General features: G+C 44.9%; 3 protein-coding genes across 4 annotated transcripts; 1 reads left to right on the top strand and 2 right to left on the bottom strand.

The window, feature by feature from the left end:
• Nucleotides 1-167: 167 nt before the first annotated feature.
• On the bottom strand, nucleotides 168-8,751 carry RNPS1 (RNA binding protein with serine rich domain 1). 2 transcript variants are annotated; one of them, XM_072120253.1, is made up of 7 exons: nucleotides 8,614-8,751; nucleotides 6,926-7,081; nucleotides 6,648-6,842; nucleotides 4,343-4,445; nucleotides 2,564-2,717; nucleotides 1,726-1,870; nucleotides 168-1,305 (listed from the first exon to the last, which is right to left on the bottom strand). In XM_072120253.1, the coding sequence occupies exons 1-7, from the start codon at nucleotides 8,688-8,690 to the stop codon at nucleotides 1,206-1,208; spliced, it is 930 nt and encodes a 309-aa protein (XP_071976354.1). In that variant the 5' UTR covers nucleotides 8,691-8,751; the 3' UTR covers nucleotides 168-1,205. The 2 variants fall into 2 exon arrangements, with proteins under 2 accessions (XP_071976354.1, XP_071976353.1); XM_072120252.1 differs by lacking the exon at nucleotides 8,614-8,751 and adding an exon at nucleotides 8,431-8,590.
• LOC140074927 (uncharacterized) lies at nucleotides 8,746-14,436 on the top strand. Its single transcript, XM_072120250.1, has 5 exons — nucleotides 8,746-8,954; nucleotides 10,661-11,162; nucleotides 11,278-11,459; nucleotides 11,545-11,616; nucleotides 12,915-14,436. Exons 2-5 carry the CDS (start codon nucleotides 10,709-10,711, stop codon nucleotides 13,206-13,208), a joined length of 1,002 nt encoding a protein of 333 aa, XP_071976351.1. The 5' UTR covers nucleotides 8,746-8,954; nucleotides 10,661-10,708; the 3' UTR covers nucleotides 13,209-14,436.
• On the bottom strand, nucleotides 13,794-27,968 carry LOC140074926 (uncharacterized). Its single transcript, XM_072120249.1, has 14 exons — nucleotides 27,828-27,968; nucleotides 26,560-27,478; nucleotides 26,219-26,432; nucleotides 25,899-26,041; nucleotides 25,609-25,716; nucleotides 25,170-25,361; nucleotides 23,805-24,334; nucleotides 22,575-22,902; nucleotides 21,546-21,756; nucleotides 20,688-20,836; nucleotides 18,741-18,845; nucleotides 18,468-18,647; nucleotides 16,167-16,260; nucleotides 13,794-15,967 (listed from the first exon to the last, which is right to left on the bottom strand). The coding sequence occupies exons 2-14, from the start codon at nucleotides 27,407-27,409 to the stop codon at nucleotides 15,904-15,906; spliced, it is 3,168 nt and encodes a 1,055-aa protein (XP_071976350.1). The 5' UTR covers nucleotides 27,410-27,478; nucleotides 27,828-27,968; the 3' UTR covers nucleotides 13,794-15,903.

The raw sequence follows: 27,968 nt of genomic DNA, 5'->3' as shown, positions 1-27,968 counted from the left end.
TCTTGACATGATGTTCCTGTCCTTCCTATTGTGCAGCCGGCCAGATCGTACAGAAGCAGTTGTAGGCGCATGTCATTACCCTCACTATCCAGCAGATGGTGCACACACAACCATCATCCAGCACCCGCATCGATCAAGACTCACAAAACATCACAATGAGACGTTCGGAACCATAAATTGTCTGTTTTAATCCACAGATAACAGATATGGAACAGACATTAAAAAAAGAATGCAACACTACAAAATAAAAAAAATTAAACATTGAATGTAAAATGGCAACTGTACAGGATCTACCCTCAAAATATATTCTCCGTACACACAAATACTTGGCTACGGAACAGCGCACCCTATATGGGGTCCCAGTAGGTCACAATTAGGATAAGATCATTTTGATATAATAGGGGTATTGAGATTTGGTCTCTGGTTCCAATTAGTATTTAGGGTGAAATAACGGAAGGGCAACCAAGTCTCATTTATAGATTGCTGCTTCCACCATAGTAAAGGGTCAAGGTCCATAGAGGAACCAACAGGACTGTCATATTATAAAATTAACATCTTAAGTTTTATTTTCTGACACACAGCTCCAAATCCCCTGCAAAAGGATAAAGTCATTAAATTCCGTCTCCAGCCACCACTAGAGGGAGCTCACATCTAGTTATATTATTGTAAGGTTCTATGTACTTAGCTCCCCCTGGTGGCTGCAGGCAGATACAGAATTTTAGCACTTGTCTCTATGCAGAGGATTCAAAGTCATGTAATGGTTTCAATCCCCCAGGCCCTAGACATTAAAAGGGTCCCATAAGGTTCCACTTTTTTTTTTCTTACCAATTTTGGGGCAGTAGGATATACCCCATATATAAATGCCATGTGCCTGCCAGGGCACAATTCAGGGTGTACACAACAGATCACGTTTTAAATAAAAAATTTTGCCCAACTCTAGGGAGTAAAATGAATCCGTGGATGGGATGTAGAAAGAATTTTTTTTTGAACACATTAAAACATCAATTAAACTTGGATGTTGGGTTATGGTTACAAATATGGTGGTGCTCTGCAACGTTAAGTCCTTCATTGCCATATTGTACCAGGTCACAGCCCTGCGCTGCGCCGTCCCGTATAACAGTCCTTGATGTGGCTGTCCTGCCAATGTACATGGTCTCTTAGTTGTATGGTGTCCTGGAGGGTTGGGTCAGAGGGAACGTGATGTTTCACCGTGAAGAATTAGAGCTGGAGCGGCTGCGGTGACGGCGGCGTGCAGGGGACCGAGAGCGGCGGCGGACGGGGGAGCGCCGACGAGGGGAACGGGACCTGCAGAGGGAACACAGTGTTACCCGTTAAGCCATACACTTATATACATATGGACATAATGTTCCTGCTTTCTTCTACAAAACACTGCCACAAAGCTTGTTAGGCTGTGCCCGGTATTGCACCCCAAGCTACAATTATCTCAATGCAGAGGATACATTACATCAGACACAACCTGTAGTAGGCGCTTCTAGAAGAGAGCACAATGTGATTTTGAAATTCTGGTAAAATCCTTAAAGGAAGTGTGAAGGTAAGACCATGTTATGTATAACAGAACAGAAACAACTGTAGAGGAGGCTACATATAGACCCAGTGTATGTTACAGTACACACAGAGGGTTAAAGAGGAAAAAAAAGTGAAGCGACAGGAGCGAGCACAGGACACAGGGATAGTTAGTGCTCAGGACAAACATATATGCACTACCTCCTCCTCATACGCGGGGGAGTCCGACGCCACATAGGGGGAGGGGGCAACATCCGACGGGGAGGGCTGAACCTTCGGGGCACCACCCGCATGGGTCGAGGGGTTAGCACTGCTGATGCTGTGATTTCCTGGCCGTCAATCTGTCCTGAAAGTGAAAGTTACAAGTTCTGTTATTGACTCTGCAGGGACTAAGCCAAATCCTCAACATCCCCAATCCCGACATGCGTGAGGCATGTGCAAGTGATACATTTACAGTAATATTAATTAAAATACAACCTTATAACTTTAATACGTTGTAATTATGTGTGTGGGGAAGGGACCACATTATTTAACACAAAAAAAAAAAAAAAAAGAAGGACTGAATAATAATAATTGTTTAGCGAGTCTATCAATTTGTTCTTGGAAACAGATCCATCCTGAAGTCTGACCTAATTATTGTAAAGATAGACAACGGCTCCTCTACATTGACTCGAGTTGTTAGCAATGCAGTAACCACATGGGTAACATCTAACAATTTCAGATGGACAGGAATTGCCTTATGGACAGAGTAATATCACTAAGGGTGCATTCACACGTATGCAAACTACAACATAAAGCAGTATACAGAGAACATACACTGGGCAGTCCTAATCCCTCCAGCAGTAAGGTAAGTGCAGAGTTGAGCATCATTGTCATAAATAATATAGATCTAGGCTTATGCTTCAGTTATGCTACATAGACATCTATTTCAGAGCAGATGCCAGAGATTGGTCATGCTGCTTTCCACCCCTAGAATGGAAGCCAGAGAACATTTTTGGCATAAACCCAATGCAAAAAAAACGGCACCAATCCTTATTACCTCCATCCATGTGTTTCAATGCCTTGTCTGCCTCATCCGAAGCCTCAAACTCCACATATGCGTAGCCCTTGTTGAGATGAGGATGACTGCGGTCTATGGGCATGTCAATCATCTTGATCTTTCCGTAAGTAGAAAAGATCTCCAGTATGTGGTCCTAGAAGAACAGAAAGAAGAGTATGTTTAACCACTGCAGTGCTGGCGGGGGTCCACGTAATCTCATCCACAAACAGCAGAGAAAGTGCTTGAAAACGGACCTGCAGTGGTTCTGACACATCAGTCATGATCATACCACAAAAGCAAATTGTCTCCCATCTTCCCATCAACTAAATAGCGATGCCAAGTCAATGGCTTCAACAGGACTTGCAGAATGATGAAAGATACACTCACCGGCCACTTTATTAGGTACACCATGCTAGTAACGGGTTGGACCCCCTTTTGCCTTCAGAACTGCCTCAATTCTTCGTGGCATAGATACAACAAGGTGCTGGAAGCTCCTCAGAGATTTTGGGCATATTGACATGATGGCATCACACAGTTGCCGCAGATTTGTCGGCTGCACATCCATGATGCGAAACTCCCGTTCCACCACATCCCAAAGATGCTCTATTGGACTGAGATCTGGTGACTGTGGAGGCCATTTGAGTCCAGTGACCTCATTGTCATGTTCAAGAAACCAGTCTGAGATGATTCCAGCTTTATGACATGGCGCATTATCCTGCTGAAAGTAGCCATCAGATGTTACAGGGTACATTGTGCTCATAAAGGGATGGACATGGTCAGCAACAATACTCAGGTAGGCTGTGGCGTTGTACCAAGGGGCCCAAAGAGTGCCAAGAAAATATTCCCCACACCATGACACCACCACCACCACCAGCCTGAACCGGTGATACAAGGCAGGATGGATCCATGCTTTCATGTTGTTGACGCCAAATTCTGACCCTACCATCCGAATGTCGCAGCAGAAATCGAGACTATTCAGACCAGGCAATGTTTTTCCAATCTTCTACTGTCCAATTTCGATGAGCTTGTGCAAATTGTAGCCTCAGTTTCCTGTTCTTAGCTGAAAGGAGTGGCACCCGGTGTGGTCTTCTGCTGCTGTAGCCCAAAGTGCCTCAAAGTTGGACGTACTGTGCGTTCAGAGATGCTCTTCTGCCAACCTTGGTTGTAACGGGTGGCGATTTGAGTCACTGTTGCCTTTCTATCAGCTCGAACCAGTCTGCCCATTCTCCTCTGACCTCTGGCATCAACAAGGCATTTCCGCCCACAGAACTGCCGCTCACTGGATGTTTTTTCTTTTTCGGGCCATTCTCTGTAAACCCTAGAGATGGTTGTGCGTGAAAATCCCAGTAGATCAGCAGTTTCTGAAATACTCAGACCAGCCCTTCTGGCACCAATAACCATGCCACGTTCAAAGGCACTCAAATCACCTTTCTTCCCCATACTGATGCTCGGTTTGAACTGCAGGAGATTGGCTTGACCATGTCTACATGCCTAAATGCACTGAGTTGCCGCCATGTGATTGGCCGATTAGAAATTAAGTGTTAACGAGCAGTTGGACAGGTGTACCTAATAAAGTGGCAGGTGAGTGTATATTTAAAGGGTTGGACATTGACCTATAGGGTCACAGCGCAATAGGAGGATAATTTCAGATCATCTAAAATACCCCCTACCCCAATGTGGCGCACTCTACAGCAAACACTCTCACACCCATATACAATAACATGTGGCAGAAAGCCCGGATACTGTCTATCCTGAGGGGACAGCAAAACCTGAGCTCACCTTAGTCACGTTCCTTGTCAGCCTCCCGATGTGCACCTTGGTCGGCTTCGGACTAGGACTCCTCCTCTTCCTCTCTTTTTCATCACGTTTTGGCTGTTTTGATCTGTTACAAAAGAAAAAAAAAAAAAAAAAAAACATTAAAAAGTTACACATGAGAAACAAATAGTAAAAATAATAATTTTTATCTTGTGCCATCAAATTCTACAGCACTTTACAAATCTAATGAGGAAAAAGAAATCGTTATAAAGCCCTTGTGACAATTTCACAACGTAGTCTTCCTATAGAGTCTATGACAACACTTCCTGTTCCTGGCAGTTCAGCCATAAATATAATACGATTCCACAACATAATTACTGCTTTTCTACATTAAAGGGGTTATCCGGGACCATAAAAATTCTCCAGATGCTCCCAGTATTCATAGTTCATGATCCTAAAGAACATGCCTTACCTTGATTCAAACTTTGAATCCTCCCTGCATATGGGGTCACACATCGGCCTGCAAATGTTTACAATCTCAGCTTCCTGTATAGAGGTTTTTGTGCTGCAGAAACTACATTCCCCACAGTGCATTGTGCTGTAAACACAGCAGGGAATGTATCCACCCAGTCCAGCCTACACGGTGCTGGCAACCCCGCCCACTATACCTTCCAGGCTCTGCTGCATCCCGCCCACTACACCTTCCTGTTTCCTGCCTAGTGCACAGATAATGAAAACATTATAAAACCTATATAAATGTGTTATCCCCGTGATCGTACTGACCCAAAGAATAAAAGTAGACATGTCATTTGGGGCGTAAAGTGAAAGCTGTAAAATGCAAGCACACAAGGAAACGGCTCAAATGCAGTTTTTTACCGTTCTTACTACATTTAGAATTTTTTTCCCGTTTCCCAGTACACGGCATGGAATATTCAATACCCTCACTGTGAAGTGCAATTGGTTACACAAAACCAGTCCACACACTGCTCTTTACATGGAAAAATAAAAAAATTATAGATTTTTGAAGATGGGGATTAAAAAATGGTAATGCAAAAATGCAAAAGGGCCTCAGCGTTAAGGGGTTAGAACGCCCTCCCTAGCCCGGCTTTGAGATTTTATTTAACACTCAAAAAAACGCATTTAAAGGGTTGGAGAAGCCAGAATGTAGGAATGGAGCAAAAGGCTGGGCTTGGAGACAAATGTTTTTGACCTCATTTCAAATAAATAAAAGCTGGTTGTTGTGGTGTGTATGTGATTGGGGGATGGTCACATATGTTGTGGGGGGTGTCTTAAGATCAAGTGACCATATGTGACCTCCTCCCTGCAACAACTGTGGCCATCCCACAAGCTCATTTGCCATAATAGGGGGTCATTACATTTGTCTTAAACTGTGGGTGGTCACTGTAGTGGAGAGGATGGTCACATATGAGGACCTCATATGTGACAAACATACACCCCCCCCCCCCCACACACACATATGTGTCGGCACAGAGGAAGCTTATTTGTGACCATTCCCCCACGACATATGTGAACACATGAGTTCACAAAGATAAATGCATGCACACTGACACCTGCTGTAGATTGCAGTGTGTGCGAATGTGCCGGCATGCACAGTGACTTTTGCGTCCAGGACCTGCGGAGTTTATGCTGGGAAGGCAGGCATGCGCAGTAGACGGAGCGAAGTGTCGCCCCGACTGCGCGTGCGTCATGAAGACTCAACACCGCCGGCCCCCAGATTCTGAAGAGGGCCAAAACCCCGCCTATCCGTCCCGCAGGAGTTGTGAGCGATGTGGTCGTGACGTCAGCGGAAGTGGAGAGAGGAGAAGATGCAGCGTCACGTGACCAACTCCGGAGCCAGCGAAAGAAGACACTTCTGACGAGGCAAGTATATTAGAAAGTTAGTTAGATTGCAGGTAGATGTAGAATAGTTAGGGAAAGTTTAGTCCTGGATAACCCCTTTAAGGCTGATGAGGATATAGGAGTAAAGAGTCTCCTTACTGCAGGCCACAGGGTAGATTCATGGCACAGTCCACAGCTTCTCTGTACCACTGTGTCCATGACAACACTTCCTGTTAAGTCAGTCCAAACCATCATCTGCATCATAGTCCAAATACAAACTGCCACACACAATAGATATTTTGTGACCACCAAAAAAGTCAGCAGAACATGTGTTGTCATGGGGAGCCTGTTAAGCTGCAGGATTCAGACCTGAACAGTCCATCATATAGTAATCGCTGTACAATGTATCTGACACTGAGGGTTCTGTGCATCGCACTCCCACCGATCAGAAATTGATCGCTTATTTTAGCTGACCATAGCAGGTACATACTTTGAACGGGATCGCCTCCGGTTGTCGTGTCTACGTCGGGAAGGACTTGGGGACCCGGAGGAGCTGCTGGAACTGGAACTTCGTGATGAGCTGGAGCTTCCCGACCGGCTTGAAGCAGATGAAGAACTGGACCCGGAGCTTGATCCAGAGCTGGAGCCGGAAGATGAACTGGAGGAAGAGCTCGATCTGGAGCGACTAGAAGGAGGAAGTGAAGAATAAGTCGGTGACTGTGACTAGAAATCATCACAATATCCAACCAGCTGAGGCGCTACACCTACCTGCTGCTACTGCTGCCGCTGGACGCGCTGCGTCTCTTCCGGGTTTTGTCTCTTCCGCGATCTTTATCCCCAGTTTCTTTGTTGGGGGCCTTCTCCTTGGCTCGCTCCTTAGCCCGGTCCTCGGAACGCTCTTTACGTTTGCTTGGAGAAGGAGCCCTGGATACAAAGAAGCAAAGAAAGCGGCGTTATACAAGAGCGACCTAAAGGGAATCACTGATCTGACTGCCGCAGCTTTCACCAACTCAGGGCCGCAGGTAAAGCACTTGGCTACGTTCCTACAGAAAAACAGTGGCCTGTTCTTGTGATGTGTGGGGGCTCCAACTATCAGCATGTGATCCGCAAAACAGGGGACAACAAACTGGGGGCCAAAGGCGAAGGTCACATCCCCTCAGCAGGTTCTGTTCACGCTTCCATAATTAAAAATGGCAGCAGCTGTGTCTTTTTATCTGCTATTAATAACCAATGCATAACAGCATGTGCATCAAAGTCTATGGGAACGGAAGACCTTCTGATACTCTCTTCTAAAATGGAAACCCCTGATGCAGGTGTGAACTGCGCCCATGTGGGAGAGCGACACCCTCCATCTCTCCACATACAAATTATCTTATGGAAATGCGCCAAACAGTGATTATATACACAGATAATGAGAGGACACCATGAAGACCCTCACAGCACAGCGGGTAACAGGGTCACATGTACAGGGGTCTCCAGCCCCTCCTGGCAGTAACACCGTGTAGTGTGAAAAGAGCACAGGTCACACATACACTAGACCTAGAACCGCTCATACACCTCACTGAGGGGGGAGGAGGGGGTCTCGGGACCCCATTACTGATCAGAAGAGTTTCACACTGATCATATATAGAGCAGAAATTCCACATCAGATTAGTGGGGGATCAGCAACCGAACAGATGAGCTCTTCTCCAGGAAGTAGACAGCGCCGTTCACCCTGTAGTGGTCACACCACGTACAGAACATCTCAACTTTGGCCCGAACAATGACTACAGAACAGGTGGGTTTCAGGCTGAACCCCACTTCCTGCAGACAGGTAACCACAAACCACACACAGATCACAACCAGGAGGAACACAGGAGGGAAAAGCCACACAATTCTATCTGCAGTTCCCGGAGAGATCACAGTCCACACCGGGAGCAGACGACGCTATATTCACCAGCAGAAAACATCAAAACACCCCAAAAAAGTGCTAAATAAAGTGAAGATTTCAGCTCTAACCTCCCTCCAGTATCAGGCACATGGAGACACTGTGCTCCCTCTGCAGACTACACCACATTACCGCTGGGTGTGAACATGCCCTTTAAGGACTACACACAGCTGGGTGTTTGTTGCAGTGTATAAGTGCAGTTAGGAGCCCCCATCCTGGAGTCCTGGAGTATGTACATTAAATGAATGAAAACTCCGCATATTAGAGGGCTCTGCACACAGTACAGATACACCGGATCTCCTGCAGGGGGAGGTATAGGCAGAGCCGCTGGGAGCCGCCATCTTACCCCCAAGGAGCGCTACAAGGGTTAATCCGAGGCCTAGCGCCGCCATAGCAGCGTCTCCTCCACACAATCCCTTCCCGCCAGTAATACCCGGCCACACAGCACGTCCCCCGCCCGCCCTGCACGGACCCCATCCCCCCGGGGAGATACCGGCGCCCGGGCCGCAGGATGGCGGCGGATACTCACATCTTCCCGGACTTTCTCTGCTTCTCCCTCCTCAGCTCAGATAAGTCGTCGCGCTGATTGTGACGCGTCGCCGCCATCCTACAGTCCTCGATACCGCGGTCGCTCAAGTAATGACGTCACCACTCTGAATAGAAGGGGGTGTGGCTCCACGGGCTCACAGTGGGGGAGGGACGCGTTAAAGGGGCAGGCGGCTCCGGGACGTGGCGGAACCGAAGAGTTCACTCACATCCGCAACTGAAGGGTTAAGGGCACCTCATGGTTCCGCCCACTCCCACATATCTTCCCCGAGTCCTGTAAACAAACAAAGACAGGAATATGGCGGCGGCACAGGGAGAGAGGAGGTAGGTACTGGGAACTGCACGGCCACCCCGACAGGAGAGCTCTGTGTATTTGGAGGAGGAGGAGAGGTCTGTGTCCTGTGTATTTGGAGGAGGAGAGGTCTGTGTCCTGTGTATTTGGAGGAGGAGAGGTCTGTGTCCTGTGTATTTGGAGGAGGAGAGGTCTGTGTCCTGTGTATTTGGAGGAGGAGGAGGAGAGGTCTGTGTCCTGTGTATTAGGAGGAGGAGAGGTCTGTGTCCTGTGTATTTGGAGGAGGAGAGGTCTGTGTCCTGTGTATTTGGAGGAGGAGAGGTCTGTGTCCTGTGTATTTGGAGGAGGAGAGGTCTGTGTCCTGTGTATTTGGAGGAGGAGGAGGAGAGGTCTGTGTCCTGTGTATTAGGAGGAGGAGAGGTCTGTGTCCTGTGTATTAGGAGGAGGAGAGGTCTGTGTCCTGTGTATTAGGAGGAGGAGAGGTCTGTGTCCTGTGTATTAGGAGGAGGAGAGGTCTGTGTCCTGTGTATTAGGAGGAGGAGAGGTCTGTGTCCTGTGTATTAGGAGGAGGAGAGGTCTGTGTCCTGTGTATTAGGAGGAGGAGAGGTCTGTGTCCTGTGTATTAGGAGGAGGAGAGGTCTGTGTCCTGTGTATTAGGAGGAGGAGAGGTCTGTGTCCTGATGTCTGTGTATTAGGAGGAGCAGAGGTCTGTGTCCTGATGTCTGTGTATTAGGAGGAGAGGAGAGGTCTGTGTCCTGATGTCTGTGTATTAGCAGGAGGAGAGGTCTGTGTCCTGATGTCTGTGTATTAGCAGGAGGAGAGGTCTGTGTCCTGATCTCTGTGTATTAGCAGGAGGAGAAGTCTGTGTCCTGATCTCTGTGTATTAGCAGGAGGAGAGGTCTGTGTCCTGATCTCTGTGTATTAGCAGGAGGAGAGGTCTGTGTCCTGATCTCTGTGTATTAGCAGGAGGAGAGGTCTGTGTCCTGATCTCTGTGTATTAGCAGGAGGAGAGGTCTGTGTCCTGATCTCTGTGTATTAGGAGGAGGAGAGGTCTGTGTCCTGATCTCTGTGTATTAGGAGGAGGAGAGGTCTGTGTCCTGATCTCTGTGTATTAGGAGGAGGAGAGGTCTGTGTCCTGATCTCTGTGTATTAGGAGGAGGAGAGGTCTGTGTCCTGATCTCTGTGTATTAGGAGGAGGAGAGGTCTGTGTCCTGATCTCTGTGTATTAGGAGGAGGAGAGGTCTGTGTCCTGATCTCTGTGTATTAGGAGGAGGAGAGGTCTGTGTCCTGATCTCTGTGTATTAGGAGGAGGAGAGGTCTGTGTCCTGATCTCTGTGTATTAGGAGGAGGAGAGGTCTGTGTCCTGATCTCTGTGTATTAGGAGGAGGAGAGGTCTGTGTCCTGATCTCTGTGTATTAGGAGGAGGAGAGGTCTGTGTCCTGATCTCTGTGTATTAGGAGGAGGAGAGGTCTGTGTCCTGATCTCTGTGTATTAGGAGGAGGAGAGGTCTGTGTCCTGATCTCTGTGTATTAGGAGGAGGAGGAGGTCTGTGTCCTGATCTCTGTGTATTAGGAGGAGGAGGAGGAGAGGTCTGTGTCCTGATCTCTGTGTATTAGGAGGAGGAGGAGGAGAGGTCTGTGTCCTGATCTCTGTGTATTAGGAGGAGGAGGAGGAGAGGTCTGTGTCCTGATGTCTGTGTATTAGGAGGAGATATCATGGTGCTCTAACTTCCTTGCAGGACTACTTACCTACCAGCCATCTTGTAGAGTTGTACACATCTGAAGCCATGGGTCGTCTGGATGATCACGCTAAGAACCGGATTGTGATGCTGAGGAGGGCCGGTCTCAGCTTTCGAAAAATCAAAAATGTTCTTGAGTTGGACAATATAAAGGTGACGCCACAAGCCATCTACCTCTTCTTAAAACGCAAGAATATCGAACCCGAAAATTATGTTCCTCCTCCTCAAATTCCTGGTACAAAAGTAGAACCCTGGCAACAAGCCCAACTCTGGAGCCTTATGCAGAACACTGCTGGCCCGAAAACTGAGAAAGATCCTCCGGTCCCCTCTGCCCCTCCACCCACCGTAGACATCAAAGTGGAAGCGAGCGATGAAGAAGACCTCATCAAAATTGTGAAAGTTGAATCCATGTCTGAAGAAGAACCAATGCAGGATCCACCAAGCAGCGCTCCAGGACCTGCGCCTCAGGATGTCTCACAAGGAGCCAGGGTCCAGGAGACCTGTGAGTATACTCCCTGCTGACATTTTGGGGACCCATGTGGTCACATGACCCTCAGTTTTGGGCCCAGATGGAAGGAGGTTACACTTACCAGCACTTTACTTCTCTGCTTTGTTAGGCTCCGGGTCCCTCCGTCCTGCCCAACACCCTACACAGAGCGGGACTCGCCCCAATGTGTCATATCATCAAGCATCTCATCACTTCAATGGGAGAGCGAGGACACCCCTGCCTGCACCCCGAAACCCAGCGCTGCTGGTCACCAAGAAGTTGGTAGATAAAGCCATCACCTTACAGAAGAAGGTAAGTAACGTGTGATCCTCTTGTACTCCGATTCCCTCTTGTTCCATCTATGAGACTGACGGACTTTACCTTGGTTTGTTACTAGGTAATATTCCAGAATGGGGGGCAGCAGCTGAATCAGGGGGCGCAGTATTCGGAGGCCAAGGCCAGCACCCAGGTATGGAGCATGAGTGTAACCCACCTAATCTAAGGAGTAGTGGTTGGCTGCGTGTAAATCTTCTGGAGCAATTTTTTTTTATTGATTGGGATATTGGCCAAAAATCATGTTCTTGGGCTGTATGTAGATGCTTGGATCAGTGCCTCCACTTTACCAATGGATCATAAATGCTCATGTCAGCAGATTATGGTCAGTCTTGTAACCTGTCAAAGGGAACCTGTCAGCCCACAAACGGCACATTTCCCTGGAGGTCTTTTCGCCATATTCCTACATTCCTCAGAAATCCGCTTTTATTCCGCTTTTATTAGATGCAGGTGGTGTTGCTCAGCCCCACCTCCTGACTGCTGTTTGCTCTGCCCACTCCATGCATCTTCCTTCCCAATCTTTGGGTTGGCATTGCACGGATTGAAGTGGCTTCACGGGGGCATTACTTACCGCTGTGGATTGGCCAGCGTGTCTCTGCAGCAGTGCGCCTGTGAATACGCTCAGTGCCGGCTGCAAGATCAATGCACTTGCACCAGATTTTGGGATTGCACAAGGATAATGTGGACATTAGGAGGCAGGGCTGGTGCACAATATGCATGTAGTGGGCAGAGCAAACATCAGTCAGGAGGTGGCGCTGCCTGTGTGATGGCTGAGCAACCTCCTCGACTGTAGGAATATGCAATAAGGACCTCCAGGGGACGTGCATGGTACAAAAGAAAGAACTGTTTTGGGGGCTGAGGGGGGCTTGTGTTCTGACAGGTTCCCATTAAATGAAGGTTTCTAACCACTTAGAGGAGCAGCCTGATGTCTGTCTATCTTCTGACTGATCTCTCTGTACAAGAGAACGCAGCCTGCAGGGAGTGTGAGAAGAAGCACCTACAAAAGAGGAACCAAGCAAAAGTTTTTAGGAAAAACTATTGGGAAATAGTTTTTAGCCTCCAATAGATGCAAGGCAATATTAAAGGGAAAATAGTGTTAAGGTTGTACATTACTATTCCGAGTTACGAGTTTAAATGACTGTTCCTTTAGACATCAGGATGGTGTTAGTTGGGTCAGTACCGCCATTGGTAATTAATAATACTATTCCTAATACTAAAAATCTAGACAAATTCCGTCCTCTACACCTCTGAGGCTTGCACTATTTGGTGAATTATGTTGGAGAGATGGTGGTTCCCTTTTGTGATTGTTGGGGATGTAGAGGATAACCTAAATGCTTAGGATAACCCCTTTTGATGGTGCCATGTATGGTTTCTAGTGGGACTAAAATCAGTGCTCAGTATAAACCTTGTGCCCGCTCTGTTTTTGCCCACCAGGTAATAGATGCCAGCACGCAGACGGCTGCTTCCTTTCCCCCAGCAAGGCTGGAAACAAGTGCCGAGCAATTGGACTCCATTAGAGGGGAGCTACAAAAACTGACGCAGGTCATGCATAACCTCATAGACAGGCAGAATCGCTGGGAACAAGAACAGATGAGGCAACGGCAGAGCAACCACCAGGAGGTGCTGTCCCAGATCCAGCAGCTGGGGGCAAAGCTTCCTCAAACCATCGTCCAGCAGACGGAGACCCATCTACCTGATATTGGGCATTTCAAGATAGAACTGTTGTGAGGGAGCAGCCAAAAGAGTACAGAAGTCCTCCAGACCACAGGGGGCGCCATGTTTATATAAATTGTGGATAAGTTCTTGATCATTCCGCTATAGCGGTATGGTCTGGATAGGGAAGGGGTGCACATACGGTCTCCCCCTCTGCTACTCCAGTAGTAAGGATTTGAGGACCATAGTCAGACACCAATTGACTCCCAATACCCCTTTTGACTTAACCTTTTACACTCCATAGCTGCACAGTATAAGGAAAGGCCACCTATGTGTCTAAAAACCCCACACTTAAGATCTAAACTTTACTCCCAAAAACTGCAATAAATACTTGACAAATCGGCCCCATATCAGTTAAACTGTAAATTATTGGATTATATAAAATGCTACATTCACATCAAGAGCTGCACACAACAATAGTCCCCCCAGTTGTCTTTTATGAAGTTTTTAATAAAAGACAATGACTTATATTTCCTTTTTATTTTATTTAACCTAACATAAATACATTTGTTGAGAAGAAACCCCAAAATATCCCAACTCCAAAATTTTCTGCTGGCATAATGTGGAATCACAACCAAACATAAAAATATCTGAAGTGGGTTTTTTTTTTTTTTTTTTTTTAATTCATTATACTTTTTTCTTTTTTATTATTATTTATTGAAACTTTAAAGGAAATCTACCGCCAGGGACATTACTCTTAGATCCGGGCACTGTGACTGTGGTAATGTTCTTATATCTGTTATCCATGGCATCCGTGCTTCTAAAATCAGGTGCTGGGAGAGACGGTATAACAGCCTATGAAGCCAGAGGCTGCAGAGGCTCTAACACTCTGCCCAGAGCCCCTCAGGCATAAAATAAGTTGATTTTAGAAGGAAGGAGGCCATGGATAACAAATATAAGAAGATACCCCGGTCACAGTGCCAGAACCTATGAGTAAGTGCCCCTGGTTTATAATGATGGATTTAATGGTAGATTTTCTTTTAAGCCTAAAAATTGATAACTTAAGAAAATTTAAAATCCTACATTTCTCATGGAAAAGGACGCATTTGTGGCAAAATATTAGCCTAAAATATAAAGTTCTATTTATTAAACAAACACATGTAAAACGTGATAAAGTCCACGTATCTATTCCCTCTTCTGAACCACTGACCTGGTGATTGCACCCGGATAAGATTCCAGTTTTGTTTTTTGTTTTTTTATAATCTCTTGGAGGGAAATTGAAGTGTTTGACATTTTGTAAAAATAAATAAAATCTAACTTTATGAATAGAATGTGATTAATTGGATAACATCACCCACATTATACCGTCTGTAACGTTTGGAGAAATGAATAAAGGTTTTTTATTTGAAAATTTTCCTGCATTTTTTGTTTTTCTGTCTAAGAAATGGATAATCTAGAAAGCCCTATAATCCTGCAGCAGTGAACTGCAGTAATGTGAGGTTCACTATAGTACAGCGTGTACACGAGGGGTAGGGCGGTCTCTGGACTTTGTCATCTAATATTTGCCCTACAGTCTCTGTCTGTGAATTTGTTCTTGTCTCAGAGCTTTTGGGTGGAGACCTAGTTGCTTTCACTCTCTCCTCTCCCTAGAACCTCTTATATGACAGCTAAGTGATTTTCTGTTGTCTTGCTAGCAAAATGGAATTCAGCAGAGATTTCTAAATGAAAAAGCCGATCAAGAGGAGGATTGGAGCAAAGTAGGTGGGGAAAGATCTTGGACCGATCTATTCCAACCTCTGCCGTGGAAGAATCTTCTTTCCGATAGTTTTGTCCATAAACATTAATTTAACGTTCTGCTGAAAACCTAATGTAACATCACATATACATTATTCCAGAATTGATACTTGTTGGCCGGATGATTGGCTGCAGAATTAGATTTATTTTAGACTTCATCTACACATTTTATTTTTTTTTTAATTAAAATTAATTTTCTTGGAAAATAAAAAAAAAAATTTACAAAAAATAATTTGTCCTCGTTTCAAAAGGCTTATGCGACCTTAACACAATGAAGGTCAAGATACTGACTCTCCATTGTTAAATCCATCCATGAGATCGGATCTATCCACATTTGGGGACGATCAAATTGCGTCCTTGATTGTACCAATTTTTTAGTTACTAACTTCTATTCACTGGAACAGTGAACATTTTAGAAGTTTACTCAATTGTTAGAGAAGTCAACACGTCTTCAGTTGAGTCCTCCACAGTCTTTGTGTAAAACTCTGGGTCATTGTGACCGATTTCCAGAAATATATATTAAGTTACAAGATCCAAAATCCAAACACTCCTACGATTATGGCTGTCTGCTGTGAAGGTCCATCCCAACAGAACCATGGTGGTCACTAGAACAATGCTGGTCTTTGTCCCACCAAAACACTGATGGTCTTCATTTTTATAGTCGACCCAAAGATTGATGACTCAATGTTAGGTTGGTTGGTTATATTCTAGAATCATGATTCCAGGCCAAAATTTTTTTTTTCTTTTCCCCCCTCATCATTTTGCCTTATTCAAGAAATAGCGATGTCTCCACTTCACCTCTTCTTACTAATACTTATGTATCCTTGAGCGGGTGTTAATCCTGGGAAGAAGAAAGCGTCTTAAAGAGGAGACCATTCAGGCACAATGTCTCTCCATGATGTGATCTTGGACACGGCAGAGCTTGAGGTTTATTGCTTGTCTGAAGGCTGTGATTTTACTGGTGGATCCTTGGTCATCAGTAGTCGGATGTTAATTCTGTGTGTGGATTCATTTCAATGGTTGTGTAGTTCTGGGGGGTCCTGGAGAACAAATATCAAAGTGTGAAAATTGTAGGATATTGACCTAATTTCTTGCCCTCCACACTTGCATTACAAAAAAAATATAAATTAAAGAAGCCAACCCCCTTTAAGAAGTCAAAATACACCTAGGCTCTAGTGTAGTGGGAAGGAGTAGGATATTGAACGTTACTTTTAGGATATAGCTGCCCCTTTGGTTTACCTTTTCCGTAAATAGATTATGAATCCAATGACTCCAGATATCATAAGCAGTAACAGCAGCACCAGGAGGACGACTTGCCACACTTTGAAGGATCCTGGAAATACAGACAAGGTTATCGCTCGCTGAAACATGAAATGTCTTGTAAAATCCTTTAGAGTACCCAACATGTTATATTTAAAGAGGAGCAACATAATAAGATGAAAATTGCCATTCCCCTGCTTCTCAATGTCTCCCAAAAACCATGCAAAACACTAGGGCAGTGGTGTCGAACCTATGGCATGGGTGGCAGAGGTAGCACTTAGAGCCCTCTCTGTGGGCACCCAGGCCATCACCAGAGAGGACTCCACAGGGCACATTTACTTACCCGTCCCTTGCGCGATCCCCGCTGTCCAACGATCATGGACTCCAGCGCGATTCATTAAGATTTCCTGCTTGAGTTGCTTCCTCGCTCAGGTCCGCTGGAGTTCACCATCTTCTTCCTGGTGCATGGCTTGCGACACAAATTCAAATGTTAAATCCCGCGCTCAGTCTGAATCCGCCGGATCGTCCGACGGCCCGTCCCCCCGATTTGTGTCGCATGAAAGCCGTCGCCAAAATCCGATCGCGTGCGCCAGAATCCCCTTTCAAACGCGGCGCAAATTGGTAATCGTCGAAATATCCAACGTTTGTGCTGTCCGCGGACCCTTAGTAAATGAGCCCCCCATGTATCATGCTGCACTCCCAGACAACCCAGGTCTTGCTGTACACAGAACTATTTTAAGGTGACAGTGATACCTGGAACTACTGGAGGAGTGGGAAGGTGTGGACAGATCTGGATTATCATTGAAGCTCCTGTTCTGGCCCTGACAATTCCTCCAGTTTATGGGACCCTGGAGGGAAGCTACAAAGATCACCTAAATTTCTTTTATTTTCTGCTTGGTGTCCCCAGAGTGCTGATATGAAGGAAAACTGTGACAGAGCCAGGAGTGTAAATCACTAATTAAATTTATGTGTTTGCACTTTGCGATAAATAAGTGGGTCTTGGTTGTAGTTTGGGCACTCGGTCTAAAAGGTCCACCATCACTGCACTAGGGGATTAGTCTCGCATGACTTGAATATAGAGACACACGTTATTGGTCAGGATATCCCTTTAATAATAGGAGTTATCCGTTGGTTGAAAAACATAGATGCCTTCTTCCAGAACATGACCATGGCTGATGCGATATTCCAGCTGCATGGAGTTTAATTGGCATACCATGCACTACACATGGTCAGAAGAGGAGCTATAAGAAAGCATCCATGTTTTTCAACCACCAGACAACCCCTTTAAGTACTCAAGCCATCATTATCATACTAATAATGGGCGCCATGTAATACAATTTCCTCCCGTGCAGAGGCCACCTTTGCCTGGCTAGATACAGGGCTATTATTGAGACCATCCCTTTAACTCGTCTCCATGTGGTTTTCCCATGCTGGATCTGGGAGACGGGCTGACAGTACACAAGGGTCGTCAGATGATGGGAAGGATATACTTGTGACCACATCCATTACTTGTCTATAAATAACTAAGGATTGGGTGTCTTATCCTGGCACCTTGAGTAGAAGAGAGCGACGGGCGACTTAAGCCAAGTAAAAGATGACTCTGCAAGGAAAAGGTCAAAATGGAAAAGAACGATGCGATTCAGGGTGTGGGTCTGCTGTGACCCTAAAATATACTATATAATATACACACAAATCTGATATATCGTGTGAGGCCTAAGGGACAGAATAAGACACAGGGATCCAAAGATCGCCAGGGAGACTTTTGTACCAATCAGAGCTCAGCTTTCAATTTTCTATAGCATTTTAAGTAATAATACCTGACCTCTGATTGGTTGCGAAGGACACAGGAGACATTGCAGATAATATGGGGCCTATGGTGTTACTTTCAGAGCAAGTCTGATAAAGGGGGGAACATTCTGTACATGTAATCCAAATCAAGCCCAATCAATATTTATGTCCAAGGGATCAAAGGACAAGGCCTGGTGGGAATGGGACAGTCACTCTGTACAATTCTTCTACATTGTATGAATTAAAGGAGTTTTTTTCTCCACTATTCACACAGGACCCCCAAAAAGAAAGACTGCAGGTGCAAATGGGGGCTGCAGGTGCCACCAATTTTTCCATATGATGCTTGTTAGGAGTCCCAGCAACCAAACATGTCATTAGTGGCAAAACCCCTTTAAGAAAGAAACTAAAGTGGATCTGCCACATATTTACATTGTAAAGTTAGGACAGATCAGGTCCACCATCTTGATACAACCTCCCAGCCCTATAGTTTACCTTGTTTCATCACAGTCACGGGACACCCCATCACAGGGCTCACTGAAGTCCCCTCTAAAGTCAACAGGTTACCATAGCTGATGTCCATGTTCCATTTTTGTATGAGGGGCTGGTCGCCTGGTGCGCTCAAGACGTTGCCCGAAATGTAGAGCATCTCCTGGTTACATATAACATTCACGTCTGGTGGAAGGAGAAGGACGATAAAAAAAATATATATATATAAATTTAGTGCATCCTAATAATATTTTTTCCAGAATTTTCACATTTACTGACCTTGTATGTAGGATGGAGGGACTGTGCACGAGCAGTGATGCTGCATGGACTGGCTGAGAACCATCTTCAGCGCGCTTTGCCCTAATGTTCGCCATTCAGAGCAATCTGTAAGAGGAGAATAAATGTCATTTCATATCCGCAAATTCTAAACCACAGTCGCCACCATGGAACTCCAGTGCATCTTCTCTATCTGTTCTACATTGTCTTCAAGATCTCTGCTTGCAGTCATTTATGATGGGGGTATCCACTGACGCTTGATATCTTGCATCTGCAATAGGGTCCTCACAAACTACTGATCTCCTTTAAAGGGACTTGACTTTTAGGGATAAGGAAATAATCATAGAAATTGAAAATGGGTTTCTATGTTCTATTACGTCTATTAAGTCACTGCAAGCAGAGATTTTGAGGCCTTCACAGAAGTCACACATTACATGCAGCATCTAATATGCTTATTATGGTATGTACAGTCAAGTGTCTGCGCCAGGACTGGCCACTTGACACTTCAGAGTCTGAATACCACATTAGGTGCTGAGACTATCTGTGCCAAAATCTGTGGAGCAATGCCTATGAAAAAATCACCACCACAAACAAACAGCTGCCCCTCTTGTAAGTCTTAGTATCCATATTTCAGACATACCTTTCTATTCATTCCCAGACTGCTCTACTCAAAGCAAAAATTTGTTTTAATAAATATCCAATTATGTGTATCATGGGGAGGGGGGGGGGGGGTGCTAGCAAAGAACCTCCAGCTCCACCTCATTACCATAGCCCCTGCTGCACTCTCAGACATTGCTCCGAGGAACCACTTCACACCCAGGGCTGCCATCAGGGGGGTTCAGTGTGACTGTTTTCAGGGGGCGCAAGGAGGAGAAGGGGCCCCAAGTCACAAAAAAACCTCCTCCCTTCCAGGGTGCAGGGAATTCACCGTGTACACAGGGCTGGATTATTATTCTGTGGGGAGTTGGAGCCCCAAAATTTGCCAGTCAGGGGCCTCAAACCTCCTAGTGGTGGTCCTGTTCACACCTAATTGTTATAGGACGAAGTGAGGCGGCACGTTGTGTCCGAGGCTACTTCCAGGCGTAGCAGAGGTCAGCTTGTGCAGGTGCACTGGAAAGATGCAGGCATTTGCATTCACATCACTTTTGTAGGATGTTTGTGTTTAAATTGTCTTTCCATTTACTTTGCATTTCCATCCTGTTTGTGTGTATATCGTGTTAACATCGCATTTGTGTTTACATCACATTTGAAACATGTTTTACATTCCCATTGCGTTTGTATTCACAACACGTTAGCGTTTACATCACATTTCTGATTACATCACGTTTTTGTTCACATTTTGTCTACATCCGAGTTCGCATCTCAATTTTTCTTATATTAACATCACATTTGCGCTAACATCATGTTTACATCATATTTGTGATGATATCACGTTTAGATTGCGGACGCATTTACATTGAGGTTGCATTTAGTTTACATTGCGTTTGCGCTTACATAGCGGTAACATTGCCTTTACGTTTATATCATGTTTATATCCCTTCTCCAATGATATTGTGCTTGCGTCCAGATAGCATCTATATTGCATCTGTGTCTACATCACTCTAGCATTTTCATTGCATTTGTGTTCTTATTGGATTCACATTACACAGTAACATTGCATTTGCACTCACATCACGTTTAGATTTCATTTGCATTCACGTCTGATTTTTACAATGCATTCATGTTTACATTTACATCGCATTTACATTATGTTTACATTTCATTTGCATTTACATTGCGTAAAATCACAAGTACATCCCATCTGCTTCACAATTAGGTGACATTGTACTTATGTAAATGCGGTGATAATGCGGTGGAGCCAGAGCACAGAGATGCTCTAGTAACACCCTCTGAAGCATGTTACCCTCTAATGCATATCTTATATTAACAAGTCACAAAATAGTTCTTTACCAGCCCTGGAGGTCGTTCCACAAAGATTCAGCTTTATTGCAGTGACTGCGGGAGGACAATTATTTTGGGTGCCTGGGCTGGGTCGCTGGACTGGCAGAATCAAGGTGGTGGATCCATCAGGCAGAGTACAGAGACTGACTGACATCAATCTGGAGTGAGACATAAAAAACTGGAATGTTATAAAAAATTTTCAAGCAGCTTTCCCCTTGCCAGTGTGTAGTGACTCACTCCTCTCCCTCCCCTTTCCGTAAACTTTTATGTCATCTGACAATTTAGTAAGATTCTGTTAATTCAATTGAGAAGGTGGAGACCTAGCACAATTAACTCAATCTTGCATAGCTCCGAGCCGTCCCGGATTTGGCGGGACAGTCACGATTTTTTTCCACCTTTGTGTCGCCATCGCGGGCAGCTGGGAGAATGTCCCGGATATTCCTAGGTGTCCAATCTCTCTGGATTATCCCGCCTCCATCTCCCGGCCGCTCAGTGTTTGCCGCCAGGTAAGCGGCATCCTCCTGCTGTTGCACAGCACCACACTTTCCCTATCAAATCCCATAACCTTAGTTCGACATCAACACCATTAGCCCCCCCCCCCTCACCCCATCATTATACTATGTTTGGGGGTGGGGCAAGGAGCGGACAATGGGCACGGTTTATGAAAAAGATGGAGGAACTTTTTGTCCCTCTTTCTCTAGGTCAAAAGTTGAGGCTGATACCTCGGCGAGCTTCTGTCTGTCTTGCTAGAAAGATGGAAATCAGAGTGAAAACTTACATTACAAGGAGGGAACAAGCAAGTAAAAAAAACATGATATAATGAGAAGATGAACAGTAACTGTATAATAGTACGTGGGGGACACTCACGGTTTGGTTTCATCGATGCCGACACTGCGTTCAGTCAAATCTCTGAGAACGCCGGCCGTGGAGTTATTTTCCCATGAAAAAATAAAGGCATCCAAAAAATTATTTTTAGTCAGGAAGGATCCAACAGGGAATGAGTCGGGGCGCCCCCTGTAGAGAGCCAGGGCCTCAGGGCTGAGAATATATGGTCGGGAGATCAGAGGAAGCTGCTGGTCTGTGAGTAAAAGTTATAGACATGAGAAATGGATTGTGACAGACTTGTACACAAGAATTTTTGATCAATTCACTGAAATCCTGGGTCTTAATAAAATGTTTTAAAAGGAGACTAAGGGATACATGAAGGTGTCCTCCTCCTTGACTTTATACAACCAATTTACATCTCACTTCAAAATGGATTTTCTGGGTGATGCCACCACACTGGGCCATGAAAGAAACACAATCTGGAAAGTGTTCAGCTGCATGATAACATATTGGTAGTGATTTATTAGGTCAATTTCTGCTGATAGGTTCCCTCTACAGGCATAGTAATCATAGTGTGTGTAAACTTCTGACTTTGCTGAAAGTAATAAAAATGCCTCAAAAAATTATCTCCCTCATTATTCTGCCATTTGACAAATATACATAATTTTGGTAATCCTAATTGACCAGAAACAAGAAATGTTTATTTTGATTTCATGTCAGATTTCTCTATCTATATACATCACCTGAATGACAAATGACTTTGTAGCAGTGATTAATTAGCCCTTCAGTTCCCACAAACCTCAGGGCCCGCGGTCCAACTGTGAATATCTCTGGATCCATCCCTTGAGCAGCAGCCAAGACTGAGCCAAGACTGAGCTAAGAATAGACTGTACAGCAAACCAAAAATATGTATCCTTGAGACTGTAGCCCTCCATATTTTATAAATTATTGGTGGAAGATATTATCATTGTATGGTCCAGGTAGTTAATGTAGTGGTTAAACTACTACAATGTACTTCTGAGTTCAAATAAATTTACATTTTCTCTCAGGTGTACAATAAGAGCTACTTACCGCTAGTGTCACCCGTGCCGATGAGATAAAACCCATCATCTCGGATTTTGCCATTCAAGCCAATCCTATAATAGACCTTCCCATCCCTGGAGTAGAAGACCAATGTGTGATCCCGAACTGAGGCTCCAGGAGGTCCATTTAGTTCAATAAAGCTGTATGGAATGGTTCCTTGTAACATCCCCACCTCACTGATCAAAAGCAATGATGTAGGGGTGGAAGGTGTACCCGGATATGTAGAGATTGTAGACTGGCTGGTGGTCATATATGGAGTTTTGGAAGGTATGAAAGTCTCACAGTCATTCTTGGTGAGAGGAGTAATCCTGGTGATCTGGAACATAAATCAATAAAGTGATCCGATGTGTAATATTATCATCTCATGTTCAATGTGATCGTTATAATCCAAAATCCAATATCTCTAGACCCCAATGGAGAATATTATATATGGTATGTACCTCTTATAAAGAGGTTATGGGTAGTGAACTTGGGCTGTAGACACTCAGTTGGCTCATCTGGGTTGAGAGACCCAACTATAATTTCTTCTCTGAATACTCCAATATGATGCAACACCGCCGCATCATAGTGTGCACCCGCTGGCAGATCGCATGGACACGACTCTACCGGCTAGAGAAGAAAGAAGAGAGCAGAGGAGCTGTCGGTGACCATGCCGAAGATCAGGAGCCTTGCGCCAACGATCCGGACACCGGAGGGTGAGTATTAAGTTTTTTATTTTTTATGCGCTTGGCAGGGGGCTGGCTGTATACTACATGGGGGCTGGCTGTATACTACATGGGGGCTGGCTGTATAGTACATGGGGCTGGCTGTATACTACTCCGGGGTGGCTGTATACTACATGGGGCTGGCTGTATACTACAGGGGGCTGGCTGTATACTACAGGGGGCTGGCTGTATACTACAGGGGGCTGGCTGTATACTACATGGGGCTGGCTAGCTGTATACTACACCCTCGGCTTATACTCGAGTTAATAGGTTTTCCCAGTTCTTGGTGGTAAAATTAGGGGTCTCGGCTTATACTCGAGTATATACGGTACTTGGGAGAGCTGTTACAGATCCTACAATGGGTCCTAGCAGCTTGGACAAATGGTTAGTGTGGTTCCTGTCACAGAATTAGCATTGAAGGAGCCTATTGATGCTTCTGAACCTGTTCTGTTAGGACAGCGATAGACCTTCTACCCCAATCAAGTGGCTCATCATTATATATTTTCAAGTATACCTGAAATCTGGAATGGTCCAATGGTGTAAAGCCATGGCAACGACTCAAAGACTCATCCTCCAAAAGGAATCTTTCATCTTCTCTTATAGCTTCTTGCCCTGGAGTTAAAATACTTAGGAGGCCAGAAGCATCATCTCTTGCTTGTGAGACATAGACCAGGGCGTCCACCAGACCATCCGCAGACACAGGCATGTTGAGAACATATTCCTTCCCTGGGCGGTAATACAATGCAACGGCATCGGCCCCATTCTGTATGGTGTTAGGACGCAACAGAATTTGAGGCTTTGGAGTCATCTTGGCGCTTCCCACCAGGAAGTAGCCATATTTATCTGTGTATTGTCCCTTGAGGTTCAGGACACTATAAGCTAAGTTGTTCTTCCCATTGAAGAGCACGAGCCAGTAGCCTGCCAGGCTGACCGAGCTGCCACTTGTATGGTACAGCTCCACAAATTCAGTGTCTTCAGCTGATCCTGGGGTATTGGGGTTCACTTCATTGATTATAAGGGCTGGAGGTACGTTGGTCGATTGTGCTGTAGAAATAATGGAAAGGAGGTGAGTATTGTATCCGGAACCACCAAGAGTCAAAAAGTGAACATGGAAAATATTCAAAAATATTGAGAACAATCTTCAGCTATTTTTTATATCAGTGGTTGTCTCTAGGTCACCACCAGTTAGGGTTAGTTTCTAATGGAGTCTTAAGGTCCATTACTGGAGCCTGTCAATGGATCCCCTAATACCATTGTGGACTAGTACACCCCTAGTGTCCACTAGGGGTGGACTAGTCAACTATGTCAATTGTGGAGTTTTTTTTTTAATTATATTCCGTAGACACTTATTCAGCATTATTCCAGACACCACTTCTTCTAAAAATATTTTGGGTTCCCCCACCTCCTTCCTTACTGCTGTAGATTGTTGAATAGATGTAAAAGTCTTCACACAACATACATTAAAAAATATTTCTATTTCAGACTTCAAAGGTTTTTCTAGTACAGGCGGTCCCCTACTTAAGGACACCCGACTTAGACGACCCCTAGTTAAAGATGGATCCCTCTGCCCACTGTGACCTCTGGTGAAGTCTCTGGATGTCCCAGGCTGCAATGATCAGCTGTAAGGCGTCTGTAATGAAGCTTTATTGATAATCCTTGGTCCCAATACGGCAAAAAATTTTGAAACTCCAATTGTCACTGGGGCAAAAAAAAATTGTCTAGAACTTCAATTATAAAATATACAGTTTCGACTTACATACAAATTCAACTTAAGAACAAACCTCCGGACCCTATCTTGTACGTAATCTTCTGATCGACGGTGGTCCCAGCTTCAAGCTAGAGTCAAAACCCTTCTAGTTAACCTACCGCAATGTCTTACCTGTTGGTAGAGTTGGCACCTTGCTGGGGTGTGGGCAGACGGTGAAGGTGGCATTCTTGCTTTGCACAGTTATCACTCTCCCCAATAACATAAAGGGCAGGACAACATCAAGTTCGGCATTTTGAGGAGATAACGTGGCATTCGGTTTTACATGAAGAGTCAACTGGTGGGATTGGCAGGTAAGGTTGGCATCTATTTACACAGAAAGAAACCAGTTAGAAGAAGTGAAATGATTGCAGCCTCATAATTAGGGTCCATGAAGTGGGACCAGAACCCGGGACATCCAGGGCAACCTGTTCATAGGATGTACCATGAATACTAGGAAATGTCCCTTTAGACTCTCCTCTACATTCCAGTAATCCAACCATTTCCACTAATGGGATAGGTGGATGTAATTAACCCTTTAATGCAAACTCCTAGTTCAATATAAACATCTCACCTGTGAATAAGTTTGAAGACACATGGCATTTGCAAAGAGACTGCCAGGACCTGACCACAGCGCTCAGAACCTTAGAAGACACCTGGTCTCCGTCCCATTCAGAGCAATCTGCAGTGAGACAGCAAGGATGAAGAAGACCGTAAGGAGCCTATTAATGTAACTGGATTACCAAGATATATGCGATATCGAAGTAAGAATTGTCTAGCTGTGTATTCAGAAACAGTGCCACCCTGAGTCTATTGGCTGAGTCTAGTATTGCAGCAAAGTCACAATAAGAGTTTGTTAGTTACCTGTATTTATCTCAAAGCATAGTTTCACACTGTGGAAGGCGAACCCTTGGGGGCAACTATTTGGCTGCCCTGGAGTGCTGCCCCCAAGTATAAAAATAGGATTCCCATCCTCACTACATAAACTGGCAGAAATGTTAACATCCCTGAATGTGACAAAAAAAACATAATTAAAATTAGTGGCACATATTGCAGAAAAAAAATACAATGCAAGTAATGACTGCCACAGCGCCTCTCTTGTCCAGAGGCAGAGTCTGGTATTGCACTAGACAGAGTCTTGTATATATAACATACACATATAGCACCAGGGTTCTGCTTCTTACCATGTATGCCAGTAAATGATAGAATTGCCTATGGTCAGATCCTGAAGGGGATGAGCTGCCATGTCTTCATAGTCACCATACACCAGAGCGTTGATCAGACCACTTGTAGTATATCGCTTGTTCAGCAGAAGGTCACTGCTCTTCCCCATATACAACGCTACGGCACCACCACCTTTCTTAAGCAAGCGAGTGCTTTCCGGCAGTGTCTGCTGAGCTGGATGTTCGGAATAGAAATAATAATTACCCCATAGAGTCTGTGAAGAGTCAACTGACCCCAAAACGTAATTGGAACCCAAAGTAGACAACCTAATCTGTGAACATTACCTTCAGGAAGCACTTACCTCGATCATCATGCTTTCCACTTCCAAGCAAAAACATCCCACCAGCATCTGTCTGACCTCTAATATCTGTAGCGTAATAGACCGTTTGATCCATGGCGCTAATGAAAGCCAAGGTCAGACCATAGAGAACGGTGGATGATGTCCCATAGATTTCTATGTATAAATCCTCAGCATAAGGAGACGAGACTTCATTCAGCATGACCAAAAACACACTACAGTTATTCTCACTACCTGGGGAGGGATGCGTCAACTGGTAAGTCAACTGGCCATTGATGTCCAAGCACCTACCAATGGACTCATCTGAGTCCTGAAAATTACTGTCCTCCCAAAATGCCTCAATTCCTGGTGTGAGGACATTGACAAGGTCATTAGCTTGGTCTGTGATTTTGCTCTTGTGCACCAGAGCGTCCACCAGTCCATCACGGGTCACTTGCATGGATGTATTGTAGACTTTTCCAAAGTATAGAGCTATGGCATCAGGTCCATTCTGGATGGTGTTATGTGGTAGGGTGATAGAGGGTGTGGGTCGGACACCATTAGACCCAATTAAGAAGAAGCCTCTCTTATCTGTGTAGTGTCCTGTTAAGTTGAGGACTTTATAGGCCGTGTTCGTTTTGCCATTATAGAAGACTAAGGTGAAGCCATCAAGAGATACATTTTGTCCGCTAGTGTGACGGAGCTCAATAAATTCCAGGGTGTCAAAGCCGGGGCTATCAGGGTTGACTTCACTGATGAAAAGACGTCCTTCAACATTCACCTCCTTAGAGTTTTTGATAAAGTTCTGATTTTGACACTTTACAACCAAGAACATCCCAAGGAGCACAACTACGGTTGATATTAAAGATGCCATATCTGACTCTAATTTTCAAATATTTTCTAAGAAATGGGGCAACCTTGAGTAGAAGGAGCGTCATTCAATCTGGAAGATAATATGGGAAGATGATGTTGAGATTTTCAAGGAGGCCAAGTTCAGGAAATGTCAGTACCGATATGGAGACTACTAGCATCTACTTCATAAGGTTAGGGCCCCAGAAAAATTATATTGAGTATGCCCAAGGAAGCTCAAAGGTCAACATCTAGTAACAAAGCAAAGGTCAGTGTAGGTTATGGCTCAGGTCTGTTTATAGGACAGCAGTGGTGAGTCCAGATGTTGTGATGAAGTAGTGGCCATAATGGTTAATAGTAGTAAGGACTAAAGGTCCTACAAGGTTTATGTTCAAGCTGCACGATGGTGACACGGCAAAGCGATAAAATTTTTTCCTACTTACCATATGCAGATGATCCTGGATTCAGGCACGTCTGTCCTGCTTTCTCTTCCTCTATACTCAGCGCCAGACAAACATAAGCTGAAGAGTTCTTATAAGTCACTGTCATCCTCATGACTCAATGGAGCGCATGACTCAACGGAT

Source organism: Engystomops pustulosus, chromosome 8 (genome assembly GCF_040894005.1).
Source record: "Engystomops pustulosus chromosome 8, aEngPut4.maternal, whole genome shotgun sequence".
Classification (NCBI taxonomy): domain Eukaryota; kingdom Metazoa; phylum Chordata; class Amphibia; order Anura; family Leptodactylidae; genus Engystomops; species Engystomops pustulosus.
This window is presented reverse-complemented; position numbering and strand designations above follow the sequence as displayed.

What these genes read in the sequence shown, in the direction of transcription:
- RNPS1 (XM_072120252.1), bottom strand. Translation starts at nt 8,561, where the DNA reads ATGGGGTCCGTGCAGGGCGGGCGGGGGACGTGCTGTGTGGCCGGGTAT. An exon ending in AGCGGCAGCAGTAGCAGCAG is followed by an intron (nt 6,843 to 6,925) that starts GTAGGTGTAGCG and finishes TCCTCCTTCTAG; the next exon opens with TCGCTCCAGATCGAGCTCTT. An exon ending in CGGAGGCGATCCCGTTCAAA is followed by an intron (nt 4,446 to 6,647) that starts GTATGTACCTGC and finishes CTTTTGTAACAG; the next exon opens with ATCAAAACAGCCAAAACGTG.
- LOC140074927 (XM_072120250.1), top strand. Translation starts at nt 10,709, where the DNA reads ATGGGTCGTCTGGATGATCACGCTAAGAACCGGATTGTGATGCTGAGG. An exon ending in CCATCACCTTACAGAAGAAG is followed by an intron (nt 11,460 to 11,544) that starts GTAAGTAACGTG and finishes GTTTGTTACTAG; the next exon opens with GTAATATTCCAGAATGGGGG. An exon ending in AGGCCAAGGCCAGCACCCAG is followed by an intron (nt 11,617 to 12,914) that starts GTATGGAGCATG and finishes TTTGCCCACCAG; the next exon opens with GTAATAGATGCCAGCACGCA.
- LOC140074926 (XM_072120249.1), bottom strand. Translation starts at nt 27,409, where the DNA reads ATGGCATCTTTAATATCAACCGTAGTTGTGCTCCTTGGGATGTTCTTG. An exon ending in ATGCTTTGAGATAAATACAG is followed by an intron (nt 25,717 to 25,898) that starts GTAACTAACAAA and finishes GTCTCACTGCAG; the next exon opens with ATTGCTCTGAATGGGACGGA. An exon ending in TGGAACGACCTCCAGGGCTG is followed by an intron (nt 18,846 to 20,687) that starts GTAAAGAACTAT and finishes CTCCTCTTACAG; the next exon opens with ATTGCTCTGAATGGCGAACA.